The 26,648-nt window shown below is 42.1% G+C and overlaps 1 protein-coding gene across 11 annotated transcripts in view; it reads left to right on the top strand.

The window, feature by feature from the left end:
* The window catches only part of SFMBT2 (Scm like with four mbt domains 2), a 115,580-nt gene that overhangs the window by 57,862 nt on the left and 31,070 nt on the right, over positions 1–26,648 (top strand). For all 11 annotated transcript variants that reach the window (XM_090134416.1, XM_090134424.1, XM_031609234.2 and 8 more), the window contains 5 exons: positions 11,473–11,574; positions 12,142–12,289; positions 17,521–17,603; positions 19,994–20,120; positions 25,813–25,926. In XM_090134416.1, the coding sequence (XP_089990542.1) occupies positions 11,473–11,574; positions 12,142–12,289; positions 17,521–17,603; positions 19,994–20,120; positions 25,813–25,926 (574 nt within the window). The remainder of the gene's footprint in view (positions 1–11,472; positions 11,575–12,141; positions 12,290–17,520; positions 17,604–19,993; positions 20,121–25,812; positions 25,927–26,648) is intronic.

The raw sequence follows: 26,648 nt of genomic DNA, 5'->3' as shown, positions 1-26,648 counted from the left end.
CGTAATAAAATAGGAGGCATTACTTTCAGAGCAGCCCTTGTACATTGCTATCAAAGACCATAAATGGGATGTTTGTATAAAATGAAGTTTTGTGTTTTTCTGCTCTCAGAACTGATTTCTTGCTGTCGCTGTTTCATAGATAATGTAGGGGTGTAATCAACACTGATTTTTCCAACATCAGCATTTCTTCAACACCATTTCTAATGTATTTAATTATGCAGACCTGAGTTCTCACAACCTGTGACATCACAGTGCTATGATTATGAAAGTACTTGTAAACTCAGCTTTCTGTGAGCCCTGTGCTCAAATTTTCATCTGATTCTAAGCTGCAAAGCAGAGAAATCTCCTCCAGGGACCTGTAGTGGAAGTAGGAGATAATTTTCTCCTGTGTCATTTTTTCTTCACTCAATCTGATTTTTAATAGTTAGAGATGTGCTTCAGCCCTGAGGCACCAGCTTTAATATCCCATCCAAATCCACACTGCTGTTAATCATGGCTGCTCCAGATCATAATCCAGATTTCTATCTGTTTTTAATGTTGTAGCTTTGCAGTGGTGTGCTGGAGGAGTGTGTGGGGGGATGTGTTGTAGCATACTGCTGCACCACTGTCTCCAGTGGAGTGGACCAGATCATAGACTAATGGAATTGTTAAGGTCAGAAGAGACCACTAACATCATCTGTTCCAACTCTCAACCCATCCCCACCATGCCCAGTAACCACGTCCCTCAGTGCCACATCTGCTCTTTTCTTGAACATCTCCAGGGCCGGTGACTCCATCACCTCCCTGGGCAGCCTGTGCCAATGCTTCACCACTCCTTCCGAGAAGAAATTTTTGCTAATATCCAACCTGAAATCCACCTGATAACCACCAGATCCTCCTGGTCAACCACAGTGGTTACCACTGCTCCTGGCTCATCCAGTGTGGACACCGTCTAGGTTCCTTCCTATTAGCAGCATAACATTGGGGCATTTCAAAACAGCCATGTGATTACTGAGAAGGCACCCAGCATGCCCCATTTTGGCTCATCACAGGGACCTGGTGCTACCTAGTGAAAGCCCTGCTAGGCTGAGAGATATGGAAAATGTATGCACTGGCTTTTTTCACAGACAAGGGTTTGAGATGTTCCATAAAATCATAGAATTGCTCAGGTTGGAAAAGACCTTAAAGATCATTGAGTCCAACCATCACCTAGAGCCATACTACTCTAACTAACAACCCTCCTCTAAATCATGTCCCTGAGCACCACATCCCAAAAGGTTTTTAACACATCCAGGGATGGTGACTCAACCACCTCCCTGGGGAGCCTATTGCAGTGCTTAAGAACCCTTTCTTTAAAGAAGTGTTTCCTGATATCCAACCTAAACTTACCCTGGTGCAACTTAAGCCCATTTCCTCTCATCCTGTCACCTTAAAAAATAAAATCCCGTGTTGTTGCAGAAGTGGTTTTGATTCTCTGCCACCTTTTTTTGTACAGTACTTCAGTCCGAAAGCTATTAAACTTTGCAGTTTCAAGATGAAGAGCATATTGTATGGGCAGGAATGAAATTGGGAATGCCTAATGCGTAAATTTTATTCCTGTCTATATGAAAGAGTAAAGAATCTTTCTGGTGAGGCTCATAAAGCATCCTTTTTTTTCTTTAGTTTATAAGTAACAGCTGTTTTGCAGCCTCTTCTCAGCATGCTAGACTTATACCCACTTATTTTAATTATTGCATGACGGTCATAAATTTAAACTCAGCAAGTCCCAGTGGCCACACTGTGTGGTTAGAGCTTGCAAGGGTGTTCCTCTTAGACAATGCAGTGCCTTGGGATGCTTGAATGGCCCAAAAGGAGAAATTCTGGGGCCATACATGGCAAAAAGGCAGGATTAGGACAGTATAGCTTCTTTATTTGTACTGTGTAAGCCAAACACGAGGATTGTCAAGTTCAGTGTCTGGTGTTTGGGTCCCTGCCTGGTGTTGAGGAGGTTGGAGGCCAAATGAATGGGTGTCCTTATTTTCTCCACCTTTAGAAGGACTTAACCCCATCTTCTACCTTTTGATCAAGGGGTAAAATACAAGAGATTGTCTGTGCTTGTGAGCATGCCTTCCTCTAATAATGATTTAAATGTAAGTTAAGAAAAGGCTTTCTGTATGAGAATATAGTTGTCTGATCTTTCAAGGCAAGCCAAAGTTCACTCTTGGGAACTTCAGTAAGAATCCCAGAAGAGCCCAGAAAAAAATGTTGAATCCAAAGGCTTTTTTTTTTTTTCTTCCTAGTACCAGCACAGAAATAATGTCTCTACATGGTGCCAGGGGACTTGGTGCTGCTATAATTGTTATGTTTTAGATGAGGTATAAAACACAGAGTTTGGCAGCTTGCAACTGTTAAACATCTTCGTCTTCTGGAAAGCTGGAAATGTTTACTTTGGCAAACATGATAAACTGCCCAATTGATAAACTGAGCAATTAATTTCCACATTTCCCTATTGAAATCCATACAGGTATGAAGAGTCCCTGGAGTGAACGCACACACTTTTGTTTGGCATTATTGCAGATTAAATTGCTGTTGTTGTTTGAGATGTACATGGAGTGTCAGGAATGCCAGGTGGTAGTGCTGGAAAGTCAGATCTGTATTTGTAGAATCATAGAATTGTTAAGGTTGGAAAAGACCACCAGGGTCATCTAGTCCAACCATAATCATCTGTAGTGGGAAAAGTGGCTTCTCTTACGAATTTATGAGCCCAATATTACTGTTGGTGGTGGAGCAATTTGGTTTTGGTGACAAAGGGTTGGGTTCTGCCTGGGAACTCATACGCCATGGATTTGAGCCTGTATTATCACTGTTCAGCAGCATAGCAGAACAGAACTTTTGTGTAGAGGTCTTCAGCAGGAAAACACTAAAATGTCTTGAAAAAGCACAGCCCTGATGGTAGAATTGGTTGCGTTGGAAGGGACCTCAAAGATCATCTAGTTCCAGCTCCCTGTTGATGCAGGCAGGATTGCCAACCACTGAATCAGGCACTATATCAGGTTGTCCAGCACCCCATCCAACCTGGCCAAATTATCCCCCTCTTTGCATCCAAGGAATCAGAATCATCAAGGTTGGGAAATATAACTAAGATCATCTTGTCCAACTGTCAACCCGTCACCACCATGCCCACTAAATCATGGCACCATCAACAGGACCTTATGAGCTGGTTAGAAAAACCAGAGGGAAGGATGCAAGCAAGATCTTCCTTTTTTTTTTTTTCTGGTGCTATTTTACACTTGGCCATATGTTGAAAGCATTTGTAAAACACTTTAGGATCCTTTGAGAAGGAACGTGATATTCAACTGCTAGAAAATGTCACTGTTATATAGCTACTAAACATAGTGTTTTGCAAACTGCACCTCCTGGAGGAAGTTTTTTCTTCAAAAAGCTTTTTGCAACACATCCACTATATTGTCATTCTGTTCTTCTGAGAAAACAAATTGATTCTCAAAAAAAAAAAAAAAAAAAAAAGTAAATGCAGACTGTTTTTTCAAGTGTGTTTAAATAGTTTAGGAGCTTAAATCCTTTCAGAAAGCCACAACCCAAGGAAACCTGTCCTTTACAGGGATGCTAACATTTGGCTGAATGCCTGCGATAAGCGATGGCCACAGAGCACACATGAGAAAAATGACCAAATCTTTGGGTATACATAAAGGTGGCTGGACTGTTACTAAGGCCAGCTTTAAAGCTGTGTAACATCAGTGGTTCAGCAGTGCCGTTGTGGTGCTTTCTGAGAGAAAACCTGGCATCAGGAAACCAAACTCGAGACACATAACCTTTTAGCCCAAATATTTATTTCCTCCTGACCACACATTTGTAATTATTCTCTCTAGCTAAGGAACAACTGTTTCTCTGACTGAAAGCAGCCCAGTGAGATCCTGTTTCTAGATCATAGAACCATTCAGGTTAGAAAAGACCTTCGAGGTCATCAGGTCCAACCATTAACCTGACCAAATTTCATCACTAGACCATGGCCCTTACTGCTATATCACACATCTCTTAAATACCTCTAGGGATGGGTTGCTATCACCTCCCCTGGCAGACAGTGCCTAACATACCTCTCTGTAAAGAGATTCTTAACTGATGTCTGAACTAAATCTCCCCTGGTACAACTTGTGACTGTGCTGATTTGGAGCATTTAGATGTTTCCTGTGATTTGTAATAATACTATTAATTGATGCTAAGATAAAAGGGATGAAAGTAATCTCCTATGGAGAATGATGGAGGGACCATCCATCAGTGAGTTGAGAGCTGCCTCCTAAAATTCAGTACTGGGTGCTTTTTTGTTCCACAGTCAAAAATACAGGGATAAATATTAAAAAGAACTTCTTCCTCTCCCAGATGGTTTGTTGTTTTTTTTTTCCATCAGCTGAAATGCACTTTTAAAGTATGAGATTAAATTGAAGTATTTATTTAACATTGTAACTTATCTTTTGAAGAAAAAGATAACATCTCTCAGAAATTAATGCATTCTTTAGTTGTTTTAGTGTGTTATCTTCCATTATTTGGTCATCTGGAGGAGTTCCAGTGTAAGGAAGAGATTCTCAGGGGCTACTTTTGTGCCCTTAAGCCTCTACCCAGACAATTCTGACCTGAATAGATGCATAGCCTTGAAATCTAACAGAGTTTTTCTGTCTTCAGCCCCCGTAGTGGATAAGGACATGCTGATACAGCAGGTTAAAGCATCCGTGCTTTTAATTTTGCATGGAAGCCAAACTTGAATGTTAGCAATCCCTGGCCTCTTCATGCACTGATGGCTTGGCTGGCCCTTGTTGTGCATGCTGTGCTTTAATAACCCGTGAGTCGCCATGCAGTTAGCTGGCTGCCAGATTATTTATACTCCATCTGTTCTTCCCCATCCGTAGCACTCGCCAGCCCTTCTCCTTGGCTGCTTTTTACCTGGTTGGACTACATGCATGGCCTCTTGTCCCCTCCACTCTTCATCTGCCTTTTGACCCATTCCAGTCTCAGCTCATTAAAGCCATTTATCTTTGTAAAACCTAATCACCATCATTAAGAGTATCCTGCAAAGGTCTTTACTTACATAACTGCCTTTACAGCTCTTGAAAGCAGGGATGTTTCCTATACTAAAGATGGAATCTGGTGGAAAGACCATATGGGAAAAGTCTTCACTTCTCTACAGCTCCCTCCTAATTTTGGGCATTGCAAAGGAGTGGGTGAGGCAAAGCGATCTACGAGGGTACATGAAGTTAATTCAGAGACCCAGACTTCTGTGATGCCTCAGAGTTGGTCTCGCTACAGAGTTTGGTCTCGCTGTATGAATGTTAGGTTGGGAAGAGAAATGCTAGAGGGAGTTGAAGATAAGCAGATGGGCTGAGTAGGAACCAGCTCCCTCACTCTGCTGTATTCCATATTCCTCTGGCTGCACGATTAGCATGTGTGGTTTTCTTTCTCCATTACATACTAGAGGTCTCTCAGAGTGGTGAGAGGTTAGGAAAAGGGCCTGATCCAGTTCATATATGGCATTCAAGCTCTGTATGAGATAGTTTGTACCTGAAGTATCATAGAGGGGACCTTATTTACTTCTGCCCCCTATGCAGTAGTCAGGGTTGCCACCCAACAGACAGGTTGCCCAAGGCTCCATCCAGACTGGTCTTGAATGCCACAGCTTTTCCATGGCAGTGTTTTTTCCTTTACTGAAAGGAGTCAATGGTGCAGGGCTCTGAGCACCCTGTTCTAGCTGTAGGTGTCCCTGTTCATTGCATGGGAGTTGGACCAGGTGACTTTTCAACATCCATTCCAACTCACACAATTCTGTGATTCTTGGACAACAGGTACTCCTATTTAGGGGATGGGTGATACCCAAAAGCCATCTGTCCAATAAGGCATTTTTTTTTTTCCAAGAGAGAAAACAGTAGTCAGCTGTGGTCTGTTTTCAGTGCATAGAATTTGTTCAGATCTTCTCTCTTCTAACAAATTTCCATGGATTTTTCAGTAGTGAGATGTTACTGAGGGCAGAATCTGTGCAGGAACATCTCTGTGAAGACTCAGTCCCTCATCACAACTAAGGTAGTTATTTAGAAATGCGAGAAGAGGCACTGATGGCTTCATTTTGAGCACTTGGATCAGTGTCCCCACTCGTGAAATGAGAGCAGTGCGTATGACACAGCAAGGATTCACTAGCAAACACTTGTGAAATGGTGTGGCAATCCCAGATACTGTAATTCTGCCGTGAGATAATAAAAAAAAAAAAAAGATGCATTTTGCTTCTGCAATCCGTGCTTCCACCAGCCCAGACAAATCAAAGCCTGTGTGGTGTAGAAGGGGATCTTTGCCCCGGTGCCATCTGCAGCAGGCCGAACCATATGAAGAAGGTGTATTCACATTTAGACCGGCTACTCTGCAATGTTGCTGTTTCTATGGTAACTATTTTTATTCAACAAGAGAAGCTTAAAATCTGTAGGGCTAAATTTGATCCCAGGCAGAAGCATCTGCAGTGTTTAAGGGGCTCTTGGGTAGGTGCAGCTGTGATAGCTGGCTGCCACGCTCCCTGCTTCAGGGTCTCAGGACTTTCAAAGCCTCCTTCCCAGCACCTTTTCCTCTTCATCCCACCTCACATCTCTACATTTCGGTCTCCTTGTGTTACTGCACTCACATTTTGCTCGCAGATTTGCTCGTGTTATGTCTTACAGGAGGATTTCTGTGTCCCTGCAGAGCGTGTCTTCAGGGAAAATTGCACAGCGTTTAGCAAAGAGAGTTGATGAATCACGACAAGACCGATTCATCTGCAAATAATGCAGAGGATTGCAGTTGGGAGGGCTTCTTTCTTTATTTTTTTCTTTTTGCTCAATTGAAAACCAAATGCCAGATTCCTGTAGAGGCAGTTTAACCACGGCTATTACTGTGCTTGTGACTGGTTACCACCTAAGAGCTTTGTGATTAAAATTAGGCTATCAGAAGCAGCCAGTGTCTTGGAGAATTAGGGAAAACACTGGAGGAAGCAATTTCTTTTAAAACAAAACTGGATTAAATAATTTGTTTCCAGTCATACCTGATGGAACCTACTTCTTCTCTGTTTTTAGTAGGGTAAACCAGGAGAGATGTGAGTGAAGGCAATAGCATTTCACACAGTTGCATCCGGTGAGGATTATAGGAGGCTCAGGTCAATCATTTATTAATTGCTGTTAATGATCAGGCTCTCAACTTTGCAACTTCTCAGACTTAGTTCTCAGTTTCGTACAAAGTCATAGTCATGTAAGTGGTGTGCATGAACTATCCTGTACCAAAAGAACTCTGAGTTTTGGGGTATTTGAAAATCAGGGTTCAAATTAGAGCCTTTTCTGCTTATCTATACGCTATGCATGCTTTTGGGTTTAAAATGAGACTCCAGTTTTGTATGTTGAGGAGAGTGGGCTAAGAGTGAGCATTTGATTCTATGATCCTGTGATTCTGTGATTCATTTCAGAACCTGGAAGAGATGCCCTTGTTTGGATTTGTGGACACAGCTAGAGCAACCAGTCCATTGCATGGCTGCCCTAAATGCCACGGGCAGAAGCCATTTAGGTTTACTTAGGTCCCAATACTATCTGCATTTCCCAGTGGAGTGTAAAAAGACTTGAGCAAAAGGGCAGATGACTGTGATGATTTTGCAGCATATCTTTCTGAGTTCAAGACCAGTGCTTGTAGGAAGTCGGTGACTTTTTTAAGATTTAACTATGTCACCCATACCTGTGCATTCTTAAAGCCTGGCTGCGTCCTTAAGTCTAAAAACCTCTAAGATAGCAAGAGTGAGGCTGACTTTAATTGCTTCTTGGGATTTGTAGTGAGAGCTGTGACAGCCTTGGCTTTGCCTGTGGGTTTGGGCTGTAAGTGGCAGACGTTCATTCAGTGGAGGGTTCTGCAGTTTTCCATTCATTACTTGTAAGCACTCCTGTGGGCTGTAATCCATCATGTTAGAGATTTTGACCCTCTGAATGAGTCGAGCGTGGTTCTTGTACCACGTTAATTCGTTGTACGTTCCTCAGTATGATTTTCACTTTGCTGCAAGGGATTTCTCAGCATCAGACTAGTTTTCTTGGCTGCTTTCCAGCAGGGAGGGCTGGGAGGTTATTTCCATTGCCCACACAGAGCTTGTGAGCCCTGCGAGGCAGGCTCACTGCAGGTGTAAATGTGTGTGGCAGTGGAGCTGATCCTGGGAAGCACTGAGTTGTAGAACCGTTCAGGTTGGAAAAGACCACTAAGATCATCTAGTACAGCTGTCAGCCCATCCCCACATGCCAACTAACTGTGTGTCTCAGTGCCATATCTACCCTTTTCTTGAACACTTCCAGGGATGGTGACTCCATGACCTCCCCAGGCAGCCTGTTCTAATGCATCACAACTCTTTCTGAGAATAAGTTCTTCCTAATATGCAACATGAAGCTCTCCTGGTGCAACGTGAGGCCATTCCCTCTTGTTTTGTTGCTGTTACCTGGGAGCACCTCTCCACAACCTCCTTTCATTTTTTTTGTGGAGAGCAGTAAGGTTTCCCCTGAGCCTCTTCTTCCCCAGACCAAACAATCCCAGTTTCCTCAATCACTCCCCATATGATTTGTGTGCTCCAGACTTCACACCTTCGTTGCCCTTCTCTGTACACGTCCCAGGGCTTCAAAATCTCTGTTGTAGTGAGGGGCCCAAAACTGAACACGGTACTCGAGGTGCAGCCTTACCAGAAGCCAGCCAGCAGGAGCAGAGATCCACCACACACAAAGCCATAAAATGCTCCAAATGACTTTACCACACCATTTGAAAGCAAATTCAGACTCGTTTGGAATAGTGGCTGGAAATGAATGTTTGGTGACGTCCTCATAGGTGGCTTTGAACGCTGCGTGCAGTGTGGAAGGGTTGGTTTCTGCCACCCAGCAGCATTTCAGGTGTTGTTTTTGCTGTGCTGGGAGTGAAGGGAAAGCTTCACCCCTTCAGTCCTCATCTTGCAGCTGCTTTTATTTAACAGGCGTCTTTCCTGTCAATGTGAATAACAGGAGCCAAGTGCAGTTCATTATCCAGTGTATCACTTTGAGTCTAATACTAATTAAAAGCTTTGCCTTCGCTTCTGTAGAACCTATTCTTAGGAATTATGTAAATTAATTAGAATTTTGAAGAGGAGCATATGCCAAATCCTCAGCAATTCCCTGCTGGCTGAGGAGAACGGCATTGGGATCTTTTTTTTTCTTTTTGCAGCTGCAAAAATCTAAGGCTCTTAAAGTAAATTTTAATGCTTCTCTTTTACAAACGTGTGAAAGAGATCAAATATCCAGATCCTGACCATTTGCCATGGCGGTACAATATCAAGGCTTTTTCTCCATGAAAGCTTTTCCATCTCAAAAATGACATTTAACACAGACGAGCTTTTTACTTCCACAGCCCTTCTCCAAACAAAAGTATGTTCCTGTCTCAAAGAGAATTTTCTCCCTCAAAAGGGAGACGTACCGAAGATCCCATGGGTTCTGTGGGAGTTTACTCTTGCTATTAATTTAATGAGAAAGATGTTTACATGGTTTGCTGAACGGGAAGGGAGATTTGATCCTGAGATACATAGCACACAGACAGAAGGCTTTTCAAGTAAAATGAATAACGTTAAATGTTATTAGTTTTATGATTTTCCTACTTGATTATTTTTTCCCTTTGAAAAAAGCCGTACTAAAAAGGAGCCCAGCCAAAGAAACTGTCTCAAATAAAAATGAGAAGTAATATCGTTTTAAGTATTTTGATCTCAATCAACAAATCACATACGAAGTTGATGAAACTACTTGCATGTTTAAGGATAAACATGATTAAGTACTTTGGTAGATCTGGGCTTATTATGTATTGAAGCCGGATGCGAATGTGAATTGAATCCTGGATCTTTTGATGGGAAGATGCTGTAGTGTAAGCTTGCTTCCACATGTATGATTTGCAGAGTTTCCTTTTCTTTACAACCTCGCCCCAAGGATTGAGAGATGCTGGGTGTGGATCCTTGTGCAGGGAGCAAATATCCCTACAGTCTAGATGCTGTCTGCCTTTGGAGGTTGGAAGTTCGGTATTGGTGAGGTTTGATTTTTGCAGCCATCATCTTTTCCTAGTGGTAACAATGGCAATTTTGATAACCTTTCCTTAATGCAGTGCTTACACTGAGCAGCTTCACTGTACAAGGAGCCAAATTCTCATCCCTGAATCAACCTCTTATTCAACAAAACATTGTGAAACTGACAGAAATCAGTCTCCTGGCTTGCTGGGACTTTGGTAACGTGGAAGTAATTGCCAGCAATCGGAAGTACAGCTGATGCTACACTGCAGGACACCCAAACTCCTGAATGTCTGCTCCGTCCTCACCCATTAGTTCATCGTGGTGTTTTGGCCCATTATTGCTAAGTCTTCCTTAGTTTCCCCATTGGAATATACTTCCCGTGCTGTGAAACTGAATACATTATGGAACGTTTTTTGACTACTTTTTGGTTCTCACATAAAAGACACAGTAATGTCACGAAGATAAGGTAAGGTGAAAACAACTATTCCTTTAGCTTTGATTGGAGCTAGTAAAAATCCTTATCTCTGATGGCACCAGGAACGTAAGATCCCAAAATAGAAGTCATTAAGTCTACAAGTGAGAACAGTTCTTAGGAAAGAAAGTGTAATGACATACAACTTCAGATCAATAGAAAATCATTTTAGAACAAGAATACAACATGTAGCAATGAATGTAGATGGGAATGACATTGCTAGCCTCTTATTAGATACTAAGCTTTCTGCATATATTTTGGAGTTCAGTGTGTGTGTGTTTTAAATATAACAGCTCTTCTTTTTTGGTTGTGTTGGCTAATGCACGGGTCATTTAAACAACATTGGTCTAAATGATGTAAACGTTGTTTTACATTGGTTCAGTGTAAAATGTAATCATTACTTTGCAATTAGGTTGCTAGCCTGTATGCTAGTTTTAGACAAGGACATGAGGATGGAGTCATTTGATAGATGTAACACATTTGTGGCAAGTGAGGGAGTTGAACCTGTGTTGTTTCTGAGGTTAGGTGCTGCATCCTCCAGATACCCCAAGGTTATTGTGTGTAGACAAGTTTGATCCTGGATGAAGGCGTTGTGACAGGCATGTACCTGAATACAGCTGTGTATTTTTTCACTGACAGGTTCTCTCATTGTTCACCTTTTGGGTTCAAGTTCATTGTCCTGGGCCTTATACCACCTTTATTCTCCCAGTTGGACAGAAGACCTTTCCATCTTATGGTACACAAAAGCCAGCCCAAGTATACAGGAACCCAAAATCCATCAGAACAAATCAGGGGCAGTTAGGTCTGCTTCCACCCATAGGAGGTACTGGAGCTTGCAGTTGGAGACAGTGGACAATCTGCTAATCACCTGAGTGACAGATCCACCTGAACACCTTTCAAATAGATTTTCCAATGTGTTGAGCCTTCCTTCGTGGCTGGTGCTGACACACCACCTATCTCTCTTCCCTATTCTTTCCTCCAGGACCATGCTGATTTGAGAAACCACTTTTTCACTGTGGGGATGAAGCTGGAGGCGGTGAATATGAGGGAGCCGTTTCATATCTGTCCTGCATCAGTGACTAAGGTAGGGTCCCAAAAAAGAATGAGGGCTGAAAAGATGTTTAAAAACTTCTTGACTGATTTCCACCATGTTTAGGAAAATATCCATGAATATTGCCTTCTTCATCAGTTGTTTCTGTTGTACGAGCATCACTAGTTGACTGTATGTGCACTTATCACTGGGTAACACATACACTTATCCTACGAGTTTCATCTGCCAGTTTTATGCAGATAAAGGGGAATCCCTTTTATCCCTGTCTTCTTTCCATGCCTACATATTTTTCTTGCACATCTGTGATTCTATCTGAAATAAAACAATTGGTTGGAGGGCATATTTGTGTATCTTATCCACCCCCTCAAAAGCAAGAGAAGGGAAGGATATAGGGTCTATAAGAGAAAGCTGTGGTGCTTTCTCTTGCCTCAGTTTACCCATCTATGCCTTGATAGCTTTGGTAGAAACACAGGTGTAAAGCGTTAGGTGAGAGTGGGTTGTTTCAGGTGCACTTTGATTCCAGTTTGTTTCAGCTTTATATGTTTGCAGGTGCTACAGCAAATTTAAAATCAGATTTTTTTCTTCTTTTTCATCTCTTAGGTTTTTAACAATCATTATTTGCAAGTGACCATTGATGACTTGAGACCTGAACCCAGCAAAATCTCAATGCTTTGCCATGCGGATTCCTTAGGGATCTTGCCAATACAGTGGTGCCTTAAAAATGGAGTCAATCTCACACCGCCCAAGGGTTTGTATTACTTCTCAATGGTTTGCAGCTTTTCTACTGCCTTTAAAACCATTCTGCTCTTTGCTGCAGAGCATCACGCTAAGCATCTCCAGCCAGAGCATCTTTGTTGAGCCACTGAGGCTCATAACAGCCTGTGAACATCTCTGCAAATGTATTGTTGATGGATTAATGTCTGTCTGAAGCAAACTGCACTGAAGCATAGGAAATTCCTGTAAAACACATCTTGGTGATGTTTTGTGTGTGCAGACTGCTAAAGGAGCTTTAAGAGCCATATTATGTTTGAGACAAACCAGGCAGCTTCGCTTGTAGCATCCCCATTGGTACAGCCCTGAGCTGCAGAGAACACAGAAATCTAAATGTCTGCTGGATTCAGATTGTACCTCACCAGTTAGCTCACAGCTGCCTGCCCAGAAGCACATAGGCATTTTTACTTACCTGTCTCGAAAAAATCCCAGATGAGGGCAAATTGAGAGCAGTCCTCAGGTCAGAGCCAGGAGGAACAGCGTCCGACCGTGCTATTTCCCATCTCCGTAGCAGTGCAGTTAATTAACTGCAATTTCAGGCAACCACCTGCAGTGTGTTAGCAATATTTCTTCACTTGCAAAATGTGTCGGCTTTCTGGAATGTTAATTTTTTTTATTCTGGTCAGGGTGTCGAACTTCTGCCAAAAAATGACATTGCTTGAGAGAAGAAATGCTTCACAAAAATATGCTGTGAAGTCGTGTACATGCATATTTGTCTTCATTTTGGAAAGAAATATGCTGCTGCTGGTCCCAAGGAAGTGAAGGGCTATTCCCTGCCAGATTTAAAGGCCTCTTACATTTATATAAGATATATATATATATGTATGTATATATCCAGCATGTGCAGTTTGAAATTCCCACCAAAGTCTGGGAGCCCTGTGCGTGCAGCTGCATATAGTGCTTCTGTGATTAATCTGTTGCTTTTACTGAAAGAAATGTACTCTGTGGTTGTTTATCTTCCTCTTGCTGAAATCCAAGAGTTAAGATTGTGACTGTGTAAGTGATCAGTGGTCAGCATTTTGTTTTTTCCACCATGAGTTCCCATGCAGCTTCCCCCAGGCCACCTTATTAACTCAAATAGACCGTAGACCAGACGTTTCTATATAAAGGGCCATGTCTTAATAGTTTCCACTCCATGCTGGTACAAAACCTGTTTTATGGGCCAAGCACATGCAAGCTCTCTTTAAATGCCTGCATAATTAGAAGTGTCTATAGCATCCTTCCACCTGTCATTACAGATATTTTCAACTTGTCCTGGAAAGGCTAAGCAGCTATCTGGTATCTGGTGTGATGTCCAGTGCCTGGGGTCCACCTTGGCTCCTCAAAAGGGGCAGGAAGTCTTTGCTTTCTGCTGTCAGATCAGAAATCATGGAGAGAAGCTATTAAAAGAGGTTTAAATCAAGTAGCAGATAGAGGCACAAAATATATTGTGCTTCTTCTAGAATATATGAAGGCTGCATGCCTAAACTGCATCTTAGGATTTTTTGGGTCAAAAATCTCCTCCAGCAGCAAACATGCACTTTGAGTCATGAAAGTGTAGTTAAACATTGGAATGCTGTCTGAAAAAAACAACCAGCAAGCTAAAAAGCACACTAAAAAATGCAGATAGAAAAAGAAATGCATCCAGAACCACACTGAGGTCTTCTCTGAAAAGAGTAACATCAGCTTGCAATAAAGAAGCAGTCAGGACTGACAGGAGAGGGCTGCAACATGTCTACGAGTGGGCCCAGGAAGGAAGAGGGCATTCCCCCACTTCCAGTCATAACTGCTCTGAGGTGTCCAGATTTGCTCCTTTCTTTTAAATGTACAGAATTGGCCATTCTCCTCCATGACTATATTGACAGTATTTAGTGCTGCAAACATAGCTTTCCCTTTTGAAAGGCAAAAAATTCCCATGGAGAATCAGATAACATGGGAAAATCATGTAAGTTCTTTTTGTCTTTGTGGATAGAGTCTTTGCTGTATTCTAGTATTTTTGGGAGGGGTTAAATAATGATTGAAAGGGAGTTGTCTGATTTTAAAATTAATTGATTTTATTTCATCAGAATAGTATTGGGATATTTGGGTTCAAAGTCCTTTAAGATCTGTTCTTTTGCCTTTTTGCCCGTCAAGCCTTTGTTGAAACCAAACATGCAGTAGATGAGTCATGAACAGGAGGTGCAAACATTTGCTACTAGAAACAGAGAGCAATTTTTCCTGCATGGTGCCAAAAATGAATACCCATTTACTGCTGCTGTATAAACATTGAACAAGCACTGTTTATATTTATTGGGTTTGGGTTTATAGACCACTTCTCTTTAGAGTAGTAGTTGTTCCTTTTCATGAACTGTTAAGAGAGGGGAAAAATACCACAGTAGCACTCTTACATACAAGGCTTACTAAGGAAATGTCATTTCTAAAACCTCCAGTACATTTGTACTGTTATATTTGACTCTGATTACACCATTGGTTTAAACAGCTCTTCAATGCTGAGAGTCAAGACAGCAGACACAGTGAAGTTCTTTGTATTTGGGGAGCAGTAGGTAACTCATAGAACCATCATTGAGTGGCCTGGGTTGAAAAGGACCACAATGATCATCTAGTTTCAACTCCCTTGCTATGTGCAGGGTCACCAACCACCAGACCAGGCTGCCCAGAGCCACATCCAGCCTGGCCTTGAATGCCTGCAGGGATGGGGCATCCACAGCCTCCTTGGGCAACCTGTTCCAGTGTGTCACCACCGTCTGTGTGAAAAATTTCCTCCTAATATCTAATCTAAATCTCCTCTGTCTTAGTTTAAAACCATTCCACCTTGTCTATCACTATCAACCCATGTAAACGATCATGCAGATTTGTGCAGGCTTTGACCATTATTACTAGGGTTGAGCTTTAGAGGATAACAACATGTGAATATCATGTGCTAATGAGAGCACATCTCTCATCATGAGGCTCCATGATGAGGTGCACACAGGGCCAGGCTTGTTTGATGGCAGTTCTTGAGTATGGCCTTTGAGCAACACTTGTTGGGCTGCTGAAGTTCTGGTAAACTGCACTGCTATCTTCCCAGGCTTTGTTCCCACTGAAGTCTACAAAGAACCTCGCACCTCAAATAGTGTAGGGCCAAGCCAGCAACTGGTTTTATGGTGACACGTGAGTTAGATTTTCATACCTCATTGAAACGTGCCTTTTCCATCCACTCTGCCAAGATTTTGCATAGCTCTCAATTAAGATTGAGGAGCTGTCCACAAGGGGTTTACATCAGAGACCTGAGACCATGCAAAGTGTGGGCAGGGTTTAGGGTCCCTGTGAGCAGTGTACTCTGGCAGCTGGGACGTGCCCTGGTTTGTTTAATGCAGACGTCAGCATTGTGGCTGCCTCCACGTGAGTCCATTACCATAGCTGCTTCTAGAGTCAACGGAGAGCAAGTGAGACTTTAGAAGGATTTTGCTCCTTCTGAAGGAGGGCATGCAGATCACCTGTAGATCTTTCTCTTTCTCCATTGATGCTTCAGGGAAGCCAGCTCAAGGCATCTGCTACCAACACCTGTGTGCGATCAGATGGATCCCTTTCTGATGCAGTGTGCACTTCGCCTCCTGTTTTCCATTTCATTTTCTGAAGCCTGAAAGTATCTGGCAAGGAAATAACAAGAGAGAAAAAAAAGTAGAGAAGAAACAAGAAGACAGTACTGTTGAAAAAATCAGTTGTTAATTTATGTAAAAAGATGCTAGGTATTTTTCATGTGAAAAATGAAGATTCTCTCAGCTATGGCCCTTCGTCACTTCTCTGTGCATGTTTATTTCTAGCTTTGCAAACAGTATTATGTTTTGTTACTGCGTGTTTGTGCCCCGCAGAGACATTTTAGGACCCTCTCTATCTTGCTCATTTGTGTGCCAGGTATGCAGCTGTTAAGAGTAGAAGCTCATTTTATCCCAGATACTTGCATCTTAGCAGGATGCTCAGGACTTCATGTTCAGAATGTTTGCTCTCTTTTTTGGATCTGGATGATGGATAGTGATTCCACTCCGTGCTCCGGTCCTTTCTTGCCTACAAAAAAACTCACAGTTTTCACTGTCACAAATGATTAATTCCCATCTGATCTTGACTGTCCCTTTTTGACTGCCAATGAAAAAGACATTAAGGGATGTTCTGTAAGATTGAGTCCAGTCTGAGATATCAGGCAGGGAGATTAAGGGGAGAATTTGTCCTTTAGATGACTCCTGAAACTTTCCAGTGAGAGTAGTTCTGCAATAATGTTATTACAGCATCATCCCAGGGCTCTGGATAGGGAATAGCACTCCTCCTTGGTATGAAGCACTGGGAAATCCTAAATACCAGATTAAAATCAGTCAAGCAATGAAACCAACCATCCACATAAAACCCTCTGCCCCAAGAGTTTATTGCTAGGTAAGAAATATAGAGGAGTAGGGATTTGGATTTCTGTGATAGTGCCCCCCCTACTGCTTCTTCCATTTTTCCTTAGAACAAGATGCTGAAAGGATTATCTGATTGAATCATAGAGTCATTAAGGTTGGAAAAAGGCCTCTAAGGTCCTCTTGTCCAACTGTCCAGCTACCACCAATATTGCCCACTCAACCATGTTCCTAATTACCACATCTATTCTGAACCCTTTAGGAACTGGGAATTCTGTGATCATTTTCCTGTTCTGCTCCAGGTTTCTATATGACCTCATGTGACATACTTACTAGAGTGGGATTCAGCTTATGTTCTTTGAGCCATTGGAAAGTCGTTCATGCAGAGTACAGCTGTAGCTGTGAAAAGAGAGAGGAATTTATCTCATGGTACAAGAGAAGGGATGGATCAGCTTCTGGTTGTGCCGATTCTCTTCCTGTTGACCTGAAGTCCCAATTTTTAGGTACTTAAAGAATGGAGAAAGAGGTTCATGAACCCACCCAGAAAATGGGGACAGTGGCGCTTCTTGGTAATTAAAGGTTTGTTGAAGCCTGAGAGATGCTCACTGGAAAGGGAAAATGAGGAAAATACCTGTGTTTTATTACTTTATAGTGAAGATCTAGAGATTTCAAAGGGAAATGCAGAAGTTGTGTGAGTGAGTGCTGGAGAAGTGCCAGCAATGGTGACCTTGCATTGCTGGCACTGCGCATAGAACTCATATGGGATGGGATGCCGAGACATCAGTGGTTGTCTGCTCGGGGCCCATTTGCACTCTCCCTGTGACGATGGCTGATGACACTTTGTTTTGTTGTCCTGCAGGTTACTCTGGCCAGGACTTTGACTGGGCAGATTACCAGAAGCAGTGTGGAGCGGAGGCAGCACCTCACCTGTGCTTTAGAAACGTAAGCTCTCTTTTTGCCTTTGCATTACTCCTGTCAGACCTGATTGCTTTCACAGAAAAGCTGCAAGCCTTTGGGAGCTTTCCCCAGACCAGCAAGAGTTTGTTTTAGGAAGGAAGCCAGAAAGGTGTTTCAGATTTCTGTTTCTGAAATAGAGAAAATATTATCTTACTCTTTTCCTTACTGAAATCAGTTGGATTTCTTGCTCTTCATCTCTCTCTCTCTATAGTTTTGTACAGCACTTAACACAGGAGGGATCTGCCCTGACCATTAAAAATAATTGTAATGCTATTAAAAAAATCCCATAAACTGGGTAAAAAAAAAAATCCCGTGATGTTCTACCTTGCCAATAACCTTGTGCTTGTTTTCATGCTCCTGTCAGCTGAGGCAAATCGAGATGGAATCATCATTTTCAACCATAAAGGTTGGAAAAGACCTCTAAGATCTGTCCACCTACCACCAATGTTGCCCACTAAACCATGTCCCTAAGTGCCACATCACCACATTCCTTGAACACCTCCAGGGACAGTGATTCCCCCACCTCCCTGCCAGCTCATTCCTGTGCCCAACCACTGTTTCGGAGAAGTTATTTCTAATATCCAAATTGAGATCTCATCAACAACTAAAACATTGAAAATTCAGTGGCATCTAAAGTGAGCCCAGGAGGATTTGCAGAATAAAGCAGTGTTATGAATTGTGGGAGCAGGTTCTTTGGGGAGCTGCATACCCCTTTATTACTACTCAGCAGTCGTGAGACTGAATGAGAGTGTATTTACAAAAAGCAGAATGAAGACAGTCCAACAAGATTCCAACTGAGTTATGGCATGGTTTCTTGGAGGTGTCAAGTGGTTTTCTTCATCCGTGGCAGCCCAAGGGCAGCCTGGTCTGGAATAAAACAATTGATGCTGTGTTGGTGGATTTGAACACTATAAGTGTTCAATTGTGCAAGATTGTGCAAGATTGTGCAAATGAATTCAGAAGACTGGTACCATCAACAGAGTTTTGCCCAAATCAAAGTTCAGATTTCTTTATCCCATTTATTGTGCCTTTCTATGCAAAACCCTCTGGAGTTCAAGCTGAGATTGCTGAAAGTGCAGAAAGAAATTGAGCAGTGCTGTACCTATGCAATGGAACAACTGATGCATTTCTTCCCTTGTGCAAGCACTTTTTATTTCCTTCTCTTTGTCAAGTATTGGATCTCAGCACTGGCAGCCTTGAAAATAGGCTCTGTGTAATATTCTCCAAAGATTAAATCAGGTCTAAGTGCTGCTTGTTTTAAAGAAATGTTAATCAGATGAACATGTGTCTGTTATTCTTTTGATGTTGATAACACAGTTCTCTACAGAGAGCTGTAATCTTACTGTTGTCCAGTAAGTGCAGGTTGGTCCATTTATTTCATGCCTATGAGCAGCTCTTCAACAGAAACCTCTTTGCAGGCACATTTTCCACCTACTGCAGCCAGACATGGTGCTGGAAGTGGATATGCCGTAGCTATTTCCCTAGGGGGGATGTTTAACAAGGAGAGTCAGTTATGAAATGGATTGACACGAACAAATGCTTAGTAAAATAAACTCCCAGCTAACTGTTTTGTCATTGATTCTGTATAAATTAGCCTCCAGCAATGAACTGCACTGAAAGGAGCCTGTGCGATGATAAATGATGTTTCTTTGTTAGGCACTGTAGCAGGCATTTAAACAAACTCACCCTGCTTTTCTGTAGTGCTGGCCAGTTGCAGTTTTTACTGCAGAGTGAGGACTGGGACAGTCCAAGCATTGCTTGAGCTTAAGAGAGGAGTGAAAGGGCACTGGAAGGGATAGAGGGTAAGGATAGAAATTAATGAGAGCTTGGGGAACCTCAGACTGAAGGAGGTTTCCAGGGCATTTTTTCTTACAGCAGTGGTAGCTATATGGTTGGAACTGCAGGTTCTCTGGCTGCTGAAGTCTTCATTCAGTGGGGGCTGTTGCATTCTTGCAAGCTCATGACTTGACCTTTTTATTGTTTTGTTTCATATTTGGAGAGATGACTACTCATTTGGGAACCATTGCAGCAACTTCTAACCTGATTTTGCCTTCATTGAGGAAGAGGGGGAGGACAGTGGGGACTTCAGATAACTTGTGGAAGACTTTCTTTGGTGCTGTATATTTAAGCATACAGATTTACTGCTGTGGCAGTAAGCATGACTGGCACCATCTGTACCCCCCAACCTCCTGCATTGCTTCCTGATTTGTCATCATCCCTGACTTTCCATGTGTGTGATCAGGGCATCTCCATTTTGAACCTGGATGCTGTTGGGTTCTTTACTTAGAGTGAAAAGCAAAGCATGCTGAAGTTGTTCTTCCCAGCAGACAGTCTGTGTAAAGCTATGTTTCATTGTTAGTCCTTGGCTCTTTCAGACATCCTTCAGTCGTGGTTTTACAAAGAACATGAAGCTGGAGGCAGTGAACCCTAAGAACCCTGCAGAGATATGTGTTGCTTCTATCACTTCAGTTAAAGGACGGTTAATGTGGCTTCACCTCGAAGGTATGTGCTGCAAATGCTTCTTGTGTTTTGTGTAGCTCATTCAAACCCTCTCAACTCTGTCCTTCATACTCTGTCCAGTGTTGCTTACTCTGGCCTTACCCGTTTACACATATTGACTAACAATTGGTTTTGAGAATTGACATACCCTGATCCCTCCAGAAGAGAGCTTCCACCCTCCCAACCAACATGGATGTTATCAGGGATTTCTGTAATGATGGATCTCTGTCCTGCTTTGTTTATATGACTGAGACTTCCACTCACATTTCCAGTAAACTCTTGTGGGATCATAGAATCATAGAATATCCCAAGTTGGAATTGACCTGTAAAATTCATTCAGTCCAACTCTCAGCTTCACACAGGATCACCAAAATATCTGACCATTAAGAGATTTTCTGTTCACTTGCAGCCTCCTTCCTTTCTGCTCCTTTCACTCATTTTTGTCACCTGGATCCCTAAAACCTCAGAAACATGTGCTGCTCCTTACCACAGCCATTTCCTGCTCACAGCCTTTTACCTTCTCTCTTCTGAGCCTGCAGAGAGTAACTCTGTATTATAGAGTTTAGAAAGCACACAGTGATCTTTCTTAGTATTGTTTTAAGAACAGTGTTATTTCTAAAGACTAGAAAGCCATAGTAATTTAGGTGTTCAGATGAGTGCTGTGATAAGCCATAAAGCTGCTGTATCCTTGTCACAACATATTTTAATTTTTACCCATCAAGCTAACACACTGTTGTTAGAAGCTGCTGGCTTCAACTGCAGTCAATATAAGAGCTTCATTTTCCGTATGAAATCAATGGTTATTGGGTCACCATCGGCTACAAATGCCATATGTTTCTTTTATTTCTTTTGGAGAACCATGAAAATACCAAAGGCAATTCACATGGCCTATAGCTCATCACCAGGCTCTAAGATCTGTGCTTCTGAATGAATGCATAAGGAAGATGTGCCATTCCTTATGCTGCCAGCCAAAAGGGAAAATCTTGCTGTAACCCTTAATGCAAGTTTATTTTGGCTTTTCTAGGGCAAAACAGCCAGGAAGATGTTAATGGAGTTACAAATCCTAGTCAAGCACATGATAGCAAGAAAGGAGAGTTCTGCAGGGTCTGAGACAAGGGGTTCTTGCAGAGATCCCACTGGAGATGAAGTCTTGTGCCTGTTCTGCACAAAAAGATCACATCCTTTCCTATTCAGGATGCTGAACTTTCAGTGTTTTGGGGCTGGGAAGATACTGGAAGCCAGACCGACCAGAACAGCTTAATCTTTTCCTGATACAGAGAGTTACTTACTCCTTCAGTATGTTCATTGTAATTACCCAGAAGTATTTTAGTGTCTGACAATGTGCAGTGCAGTTTGTATGAGAGGAAAGGTCTGTGATCAAAGCCTGTAAAGTTGGTAATAACAATGACATGTAACTCGAAGTGCCTCATCTATGCTAGGAGCTTGCTCTAAAATATAACAAAGGCAGATGTTCTGTGGCCTTTAGCTCTGCAGAAGTAGCATTATATGGTAGACAAGGCTCTCCCAGCACCTCTGCGATAAATCCCTTTCTCAGAGATTTATACCTCAATTACTACCCGAAGAGAGATTCCTCCTGATATAAAGCTTGGCAGGCAAAATTGCTTGTGCTTCTCATGTCTTTCCTAAGCCCCATAGTTTGGGAAGTCTAAAATCTGGAGAGATCTTCTTCCTTTTGTATTTCCAGCATGTAGTTTTGTCTCCTCTGCATTTATCTCCAGTGTACAGTGCAGGTATAACTTCACATCTTTGCTTTTGATAGAGCTTTTTGCAGTGGCAGTTGTGGGTTTTTTTTTTGTTTTTTTTTTTTGTTTTGGTTTAGTTTTTTTAATCTGTACTAATTGGAACCAGTTGCCCAAATCAGTTGTGGATCTCCCATCCCTGGAGATGTTCAAGGCCAGATTGGATGGGGCCCTGAGCAGCCTGATCTCAGTGTCAGCCCTCAGCCCTGTGTGTGGCAGGGAGTGGGAACTGGATGATCTTTAAGGTCCCTTCTAACCCAAGCTATTCCATGATTCTATGTTTCTGTGATAACCGATTGCCTTCAGACACAAGGAGGCTAGAGCTTATCTGTAGCCTGGTCTGGGCACGTGGCAAATATTTTAGTTAAAGATCTGGAATTAATGCATGTTTGCAATTCATGTCTCACTAACACTGATGTGGAATTTACACCCATCCAGTCACAACACCCGTTCTTAAATCATAGAATCATAGAATGCCTCAGACTGAAAAGGACCTTGAAGATCATCCAGTTCCCACCTCACAGCTGCCACCCACCAGATCATACTGCCCAGGTCCCCATCCAACTTGGCCTTGAATGCCTCCAAGGACAGGACAAAATGGAGAGGTGCCTTCATTTTTGGGGTTTGGGAATCCCTTGTATTTTTTTTTCAAGCTCTAATGCTTTCAGATGGACTCAGCATTCACCAAACTTGCCCAGTGTAGTAAACAAGGAATGCTGTTTCTTAGATCTTCAAATCAAGCTGTCCCCCAAGACCAAAGAGAAAGCCACATGTTTCACACTGCTCCCTTCCCTTGTCTCCTTCTCTCTGTCTTTTACTCCTTTAATTTCTTAAAGGATGTTTCTTTCACAGCTCGTAATAAAAAAACCTGTGTGCATCTCCTTGCCTTACGGATGTTCTTACAGATAGATGTTTTACACTTCTTTTATGTCTCAGTGCCAGGAGTAGAATGATCTGTAGTAAAAGGAAAAGATGCAGAGGGCTGCAAAAATAAAAAGAAGGCTTTGCTGCTGTTGAAATTCCTGTCTACAGTATGCACAGCGTTAGCCTAAAACCAGGCATTAAAAACCCCACAAAACGCTGCTTGCAGAGTTGTAAAGTAAATGTGGCTTGGACGATGGCATCCTTTTTTCAGCTCCGTTAATACACTATTGTTTCTAACTGGTTATTTATATTCTGGTAGCAGCAAGAGTCCCAGCTGCCATGGGAGCCCATCACTGGAGACCCCGGGTCCCACCGTTTTTCATGGGCACATCTGAAGCTTTCATTGTTGCCCTCAGAGTTTCACTATTTGACAGCCCAAATTGCAGCCATAAAACAGGACGTAGTATTTAAGCAGTGTCGAGTTAGACGTGAGGGAACATTGCTTAATAAATCATGCTTTGTACAGTAGCAAAACTGTAAACTTCAGGGCAATCATTTAATGAGCAGCAGTATAGTTCCCCTGCAGACAAGAAGTGCAGGGCTGTGCACATCCCATCACTTTCTGCTACTTTATTACTCATCATCTGCATTGTTAATTTTTACGGGTTCATTTTAGATTTTAAAGCTGAAACTTGCTGGTGTGAATTTATACAAGTAATAATGTACATTCTCTGCACAGAGCAGGAATTTAAGGAAAATTCTTTTGTTAACCACTTCTCCAGAGAGGTTTTCTGTAGTTTTCCCTCTGAATTTTCCAGAGTTGCTGCTCCATCCAATAAGATCTGTAGTAGAAGATGGAAATTCTCACTCTATTTCCCGTCTTTCTGTTCTCTGCTTTTCCATTGAACCTCTCCAGTCTTGTGGACATCTCTTGGTGTGGGAAGATGGCGGCATAAAACACAGCAAATGAAACTAATGAGTTTCAAACAAGCTGGTTTCTATTTACATGAATGAGTCCAAATGAAGCAGTAAGATGTTGGAAGTGAAAGACAGGATTGCTGATTGCCAAAGGGAAGAGGCAGTGTGAGTGAGGCCAGAATAGCTGTGATCATGTCTTACAAGAGTAGTGGTGCTGCAGGAGAACAGACATTATGCTGCTTTCTTGCTCATCGGGGCACTGCAGCAGTTAAAAAGTTTATGTCACATGTATTGTTATTTGTGAGCAAAAAGGTACATTTCATCTGTTTATTGGATTAGAATAATGTGATAGAACAGTTGCAGTGATGAAAATATTGAATTTTCCTAGATCTTGTGAAATTTTAGTGGGGACCATTGATCTCTTGTTGTATTTAGGGCTCAATCTGTTGCTTACTCATTTTGTCAGATTCAAACTAAGCAGTGATCATTTGTTATTTCCTGATGGAGGTAAGTGGTCGTCCAGGGAGTACCAGATGCTGAGACCTCACGCTGCAGCTTAGTAGCTCATGGAAGTAACTAAGTATAAATACTCAGAGGAATACCATGAAAGTCATAGAATTATTACAGTTGGATAAGACAGCTAAGGCCATCTAGTCCAACCATCAACTCATCCCCACCATGCCCACTAACCATGTCTCTCAATGCCACATCTGCTCTTTTCTTGAAGATCTCCTGGGACAGTGGCTCTACAACCTTCCTAGGCAGCCTGTTCCAACACTTCACTACTCTAAGAAGAAATTTTTCCTTATATACAACCTGAACTTCTCCCTAGAAGATATCCATGCATCTGTGCAGACAGCATGGGTTTTTATTTATTTATTTATTATTTATTTATTTTAATGCTGTTCTGTTGTTTGTTTGTTTTTTTCCTTCTCTTTTTTTTTAAATTTCTTTGTCACTATGAGCACTGTTTTCCTTCTTCCTTTGGTCTTCCAAACAACCTCACACACTCAAGTGCTGCAGCTCAGTCTTGATGCCATTCCCATCACAATGTTCATTTACAAAGTTTCAATTACACTACAGGCCGTTGATGAACTTTCGTTGAGTGGGAAGTTCTCTGTAGTCATCTAGCTGAGCTCAGTCAAACGTTGCTGCTTCTAGCAGAAGGCAAAGATGCTTTAACAGATGCAAAGATGAGGATGCTTGCAGGAGAAGCTGCTGATCCTGTGGTCTGTTTTATTAAGAGATTGTCTCATGCTGGCACTGGAGCTGTAGGTCCTAGTGTGGAAGTCGGAGAGCAGGAAGAATTTACTGATGAAGCTGTGCTAGAGCAGATGGACTTGAAATGGAATAATTAAATAGTGTCTTGACTCAGGACCCAAAGTTGTTTCCAAAACACCTCAAAATCATTGAGAATATTTCCAGTTGGCTTTGAGTGAGATCCATACAAACCAAGAACAGGCTAGTATCTCCTGAAGGAGACATCACAACCAAACTGGATGAAATTTGGTTTTAGGTAGAAATTTTCTTTGGGAACTTGGAGTCAGTGTTATGATAGAGATTGTAGTGCATCTATACGCTCAGGATTTTTATATTGCCTGTCCCCTACTGGGTGATCAGCTCAAGTTTCATGTGCTGTGGGGAGAGAATTCATGGTGTCTTAGACCTTTAAAAACAGTGGCTCAGGGGCAGAACTACACAGAAAAGCTTCAGGGGATCATTAGGAAATAAAGGCCGATCACTTTACCTACAATTATATTATAGCCACTTTGCATGCTCTTAACATTAAGAACAAATATCAAATGTCCTGCTGCTGCTTTGCATGTGCAACTCTACATGAGAACCTGTGGGTCAATCAGGCAGTCTTGTTGGGGAAAGTCATGTGTGCTTAACATTACAAGCTTTTGCCTGCTTCACTGCACACGCTTGGTGTGCTCTTATTTTTGGTTTTTGCTGGAATCACGTTGCAATGTAAATGCAGCAGCCATATCATTCCTGTCTTTGCAAAATTGAAGATGAAATGATTCCTGATTTTGATGCAAGTAAGCAGATTTATTTTTACATGTTCCATCATTTGCTTCCCTCAGTTCGTGATGAATGCTCGAATGGCTCCGAGCGCGTGTCTAAATGGTGTTATAAATTTATGTTTATAGGTTTACAGATGCCCTCTCCAGAGTACATAGTTGATGTGGAGTCTATGGACATTTTCCCAGTTGGTTGGTGTGAAGCAAATGCTTATAACCTTACTCCACCACACAAAGCTGTTTGTAAGTGGAAACCTCAAGCAGAACATACACTATATCCTATTATATCAACAGATTTATCAGGGAGTTTTTCTGATGTCTGATAATCCAGTTCTTAAAACTACTCACCTAACTAGCAGACCAGTAACCAGGCTGTGAACATACTGTAATAAATAGTAATAAATCTAATTAGTGACCAGATGCCACAGCACTGCTGTTACATGGTTTGTACTTGCCTCTGTGATCAATCTCTCTAAAAATGGGATTGTTTGCACTGGGAAAGGCCATTAGTGGTCTGGGATTGCACAGGGTGGCTTGTGGGTTTGCAGTGGGGTTGTCAGAGTGGAACAGCTGAGTTCAGTGAGGCAGTGGAATGAATTAGGGACGTGGGACCTTGAATCAGGAAAAAAATTGAGAACAACACCCATAAAATACAGAACCTGAAGGAACATAAAGAGGTCATGTCTCTCCTAGACAGGATTTACTTTACCTAATGTGAGGAATGTTTGCTGGCCTCTTACAGCTGAGTTTCTGCACCTTACCAGGATATCAGTTCTGTTATTTCACTTCTGTTATCAGTACAGGGCTTTTCCTAGTATCTAATTTAAATCCCTCTTGGCACAATTAAGTCTTGCCCTACATCCAGAGCATACTAAGCTTGCTTTTTTTTCCATTCCCATCTGAGGGTAGTTCATGAGCACTCAGTGGCTTGGTGTTGTTCTGTTCCTTGCAGTGACTGTTCAACC

The sequence above is a fragment of the Phasianus colchicus genome, chromosome 1 (assembly GCF_987193195.1).
Source record: "Phasianus colchicus chromosome 1, bPhaCol1.hap1.1, whole genome shotgun sequence".
Lineage (NCBI taxonomy): Eukaryota > Metazoa > Chordata > Aves > Galliformes > Phasianidae > Phasianus > Phasianus colchicus.
Note: the sequence above shows the minus strand (reverse complement) of the source record. Positions and strands in the feature narration are given on the sequence as shown.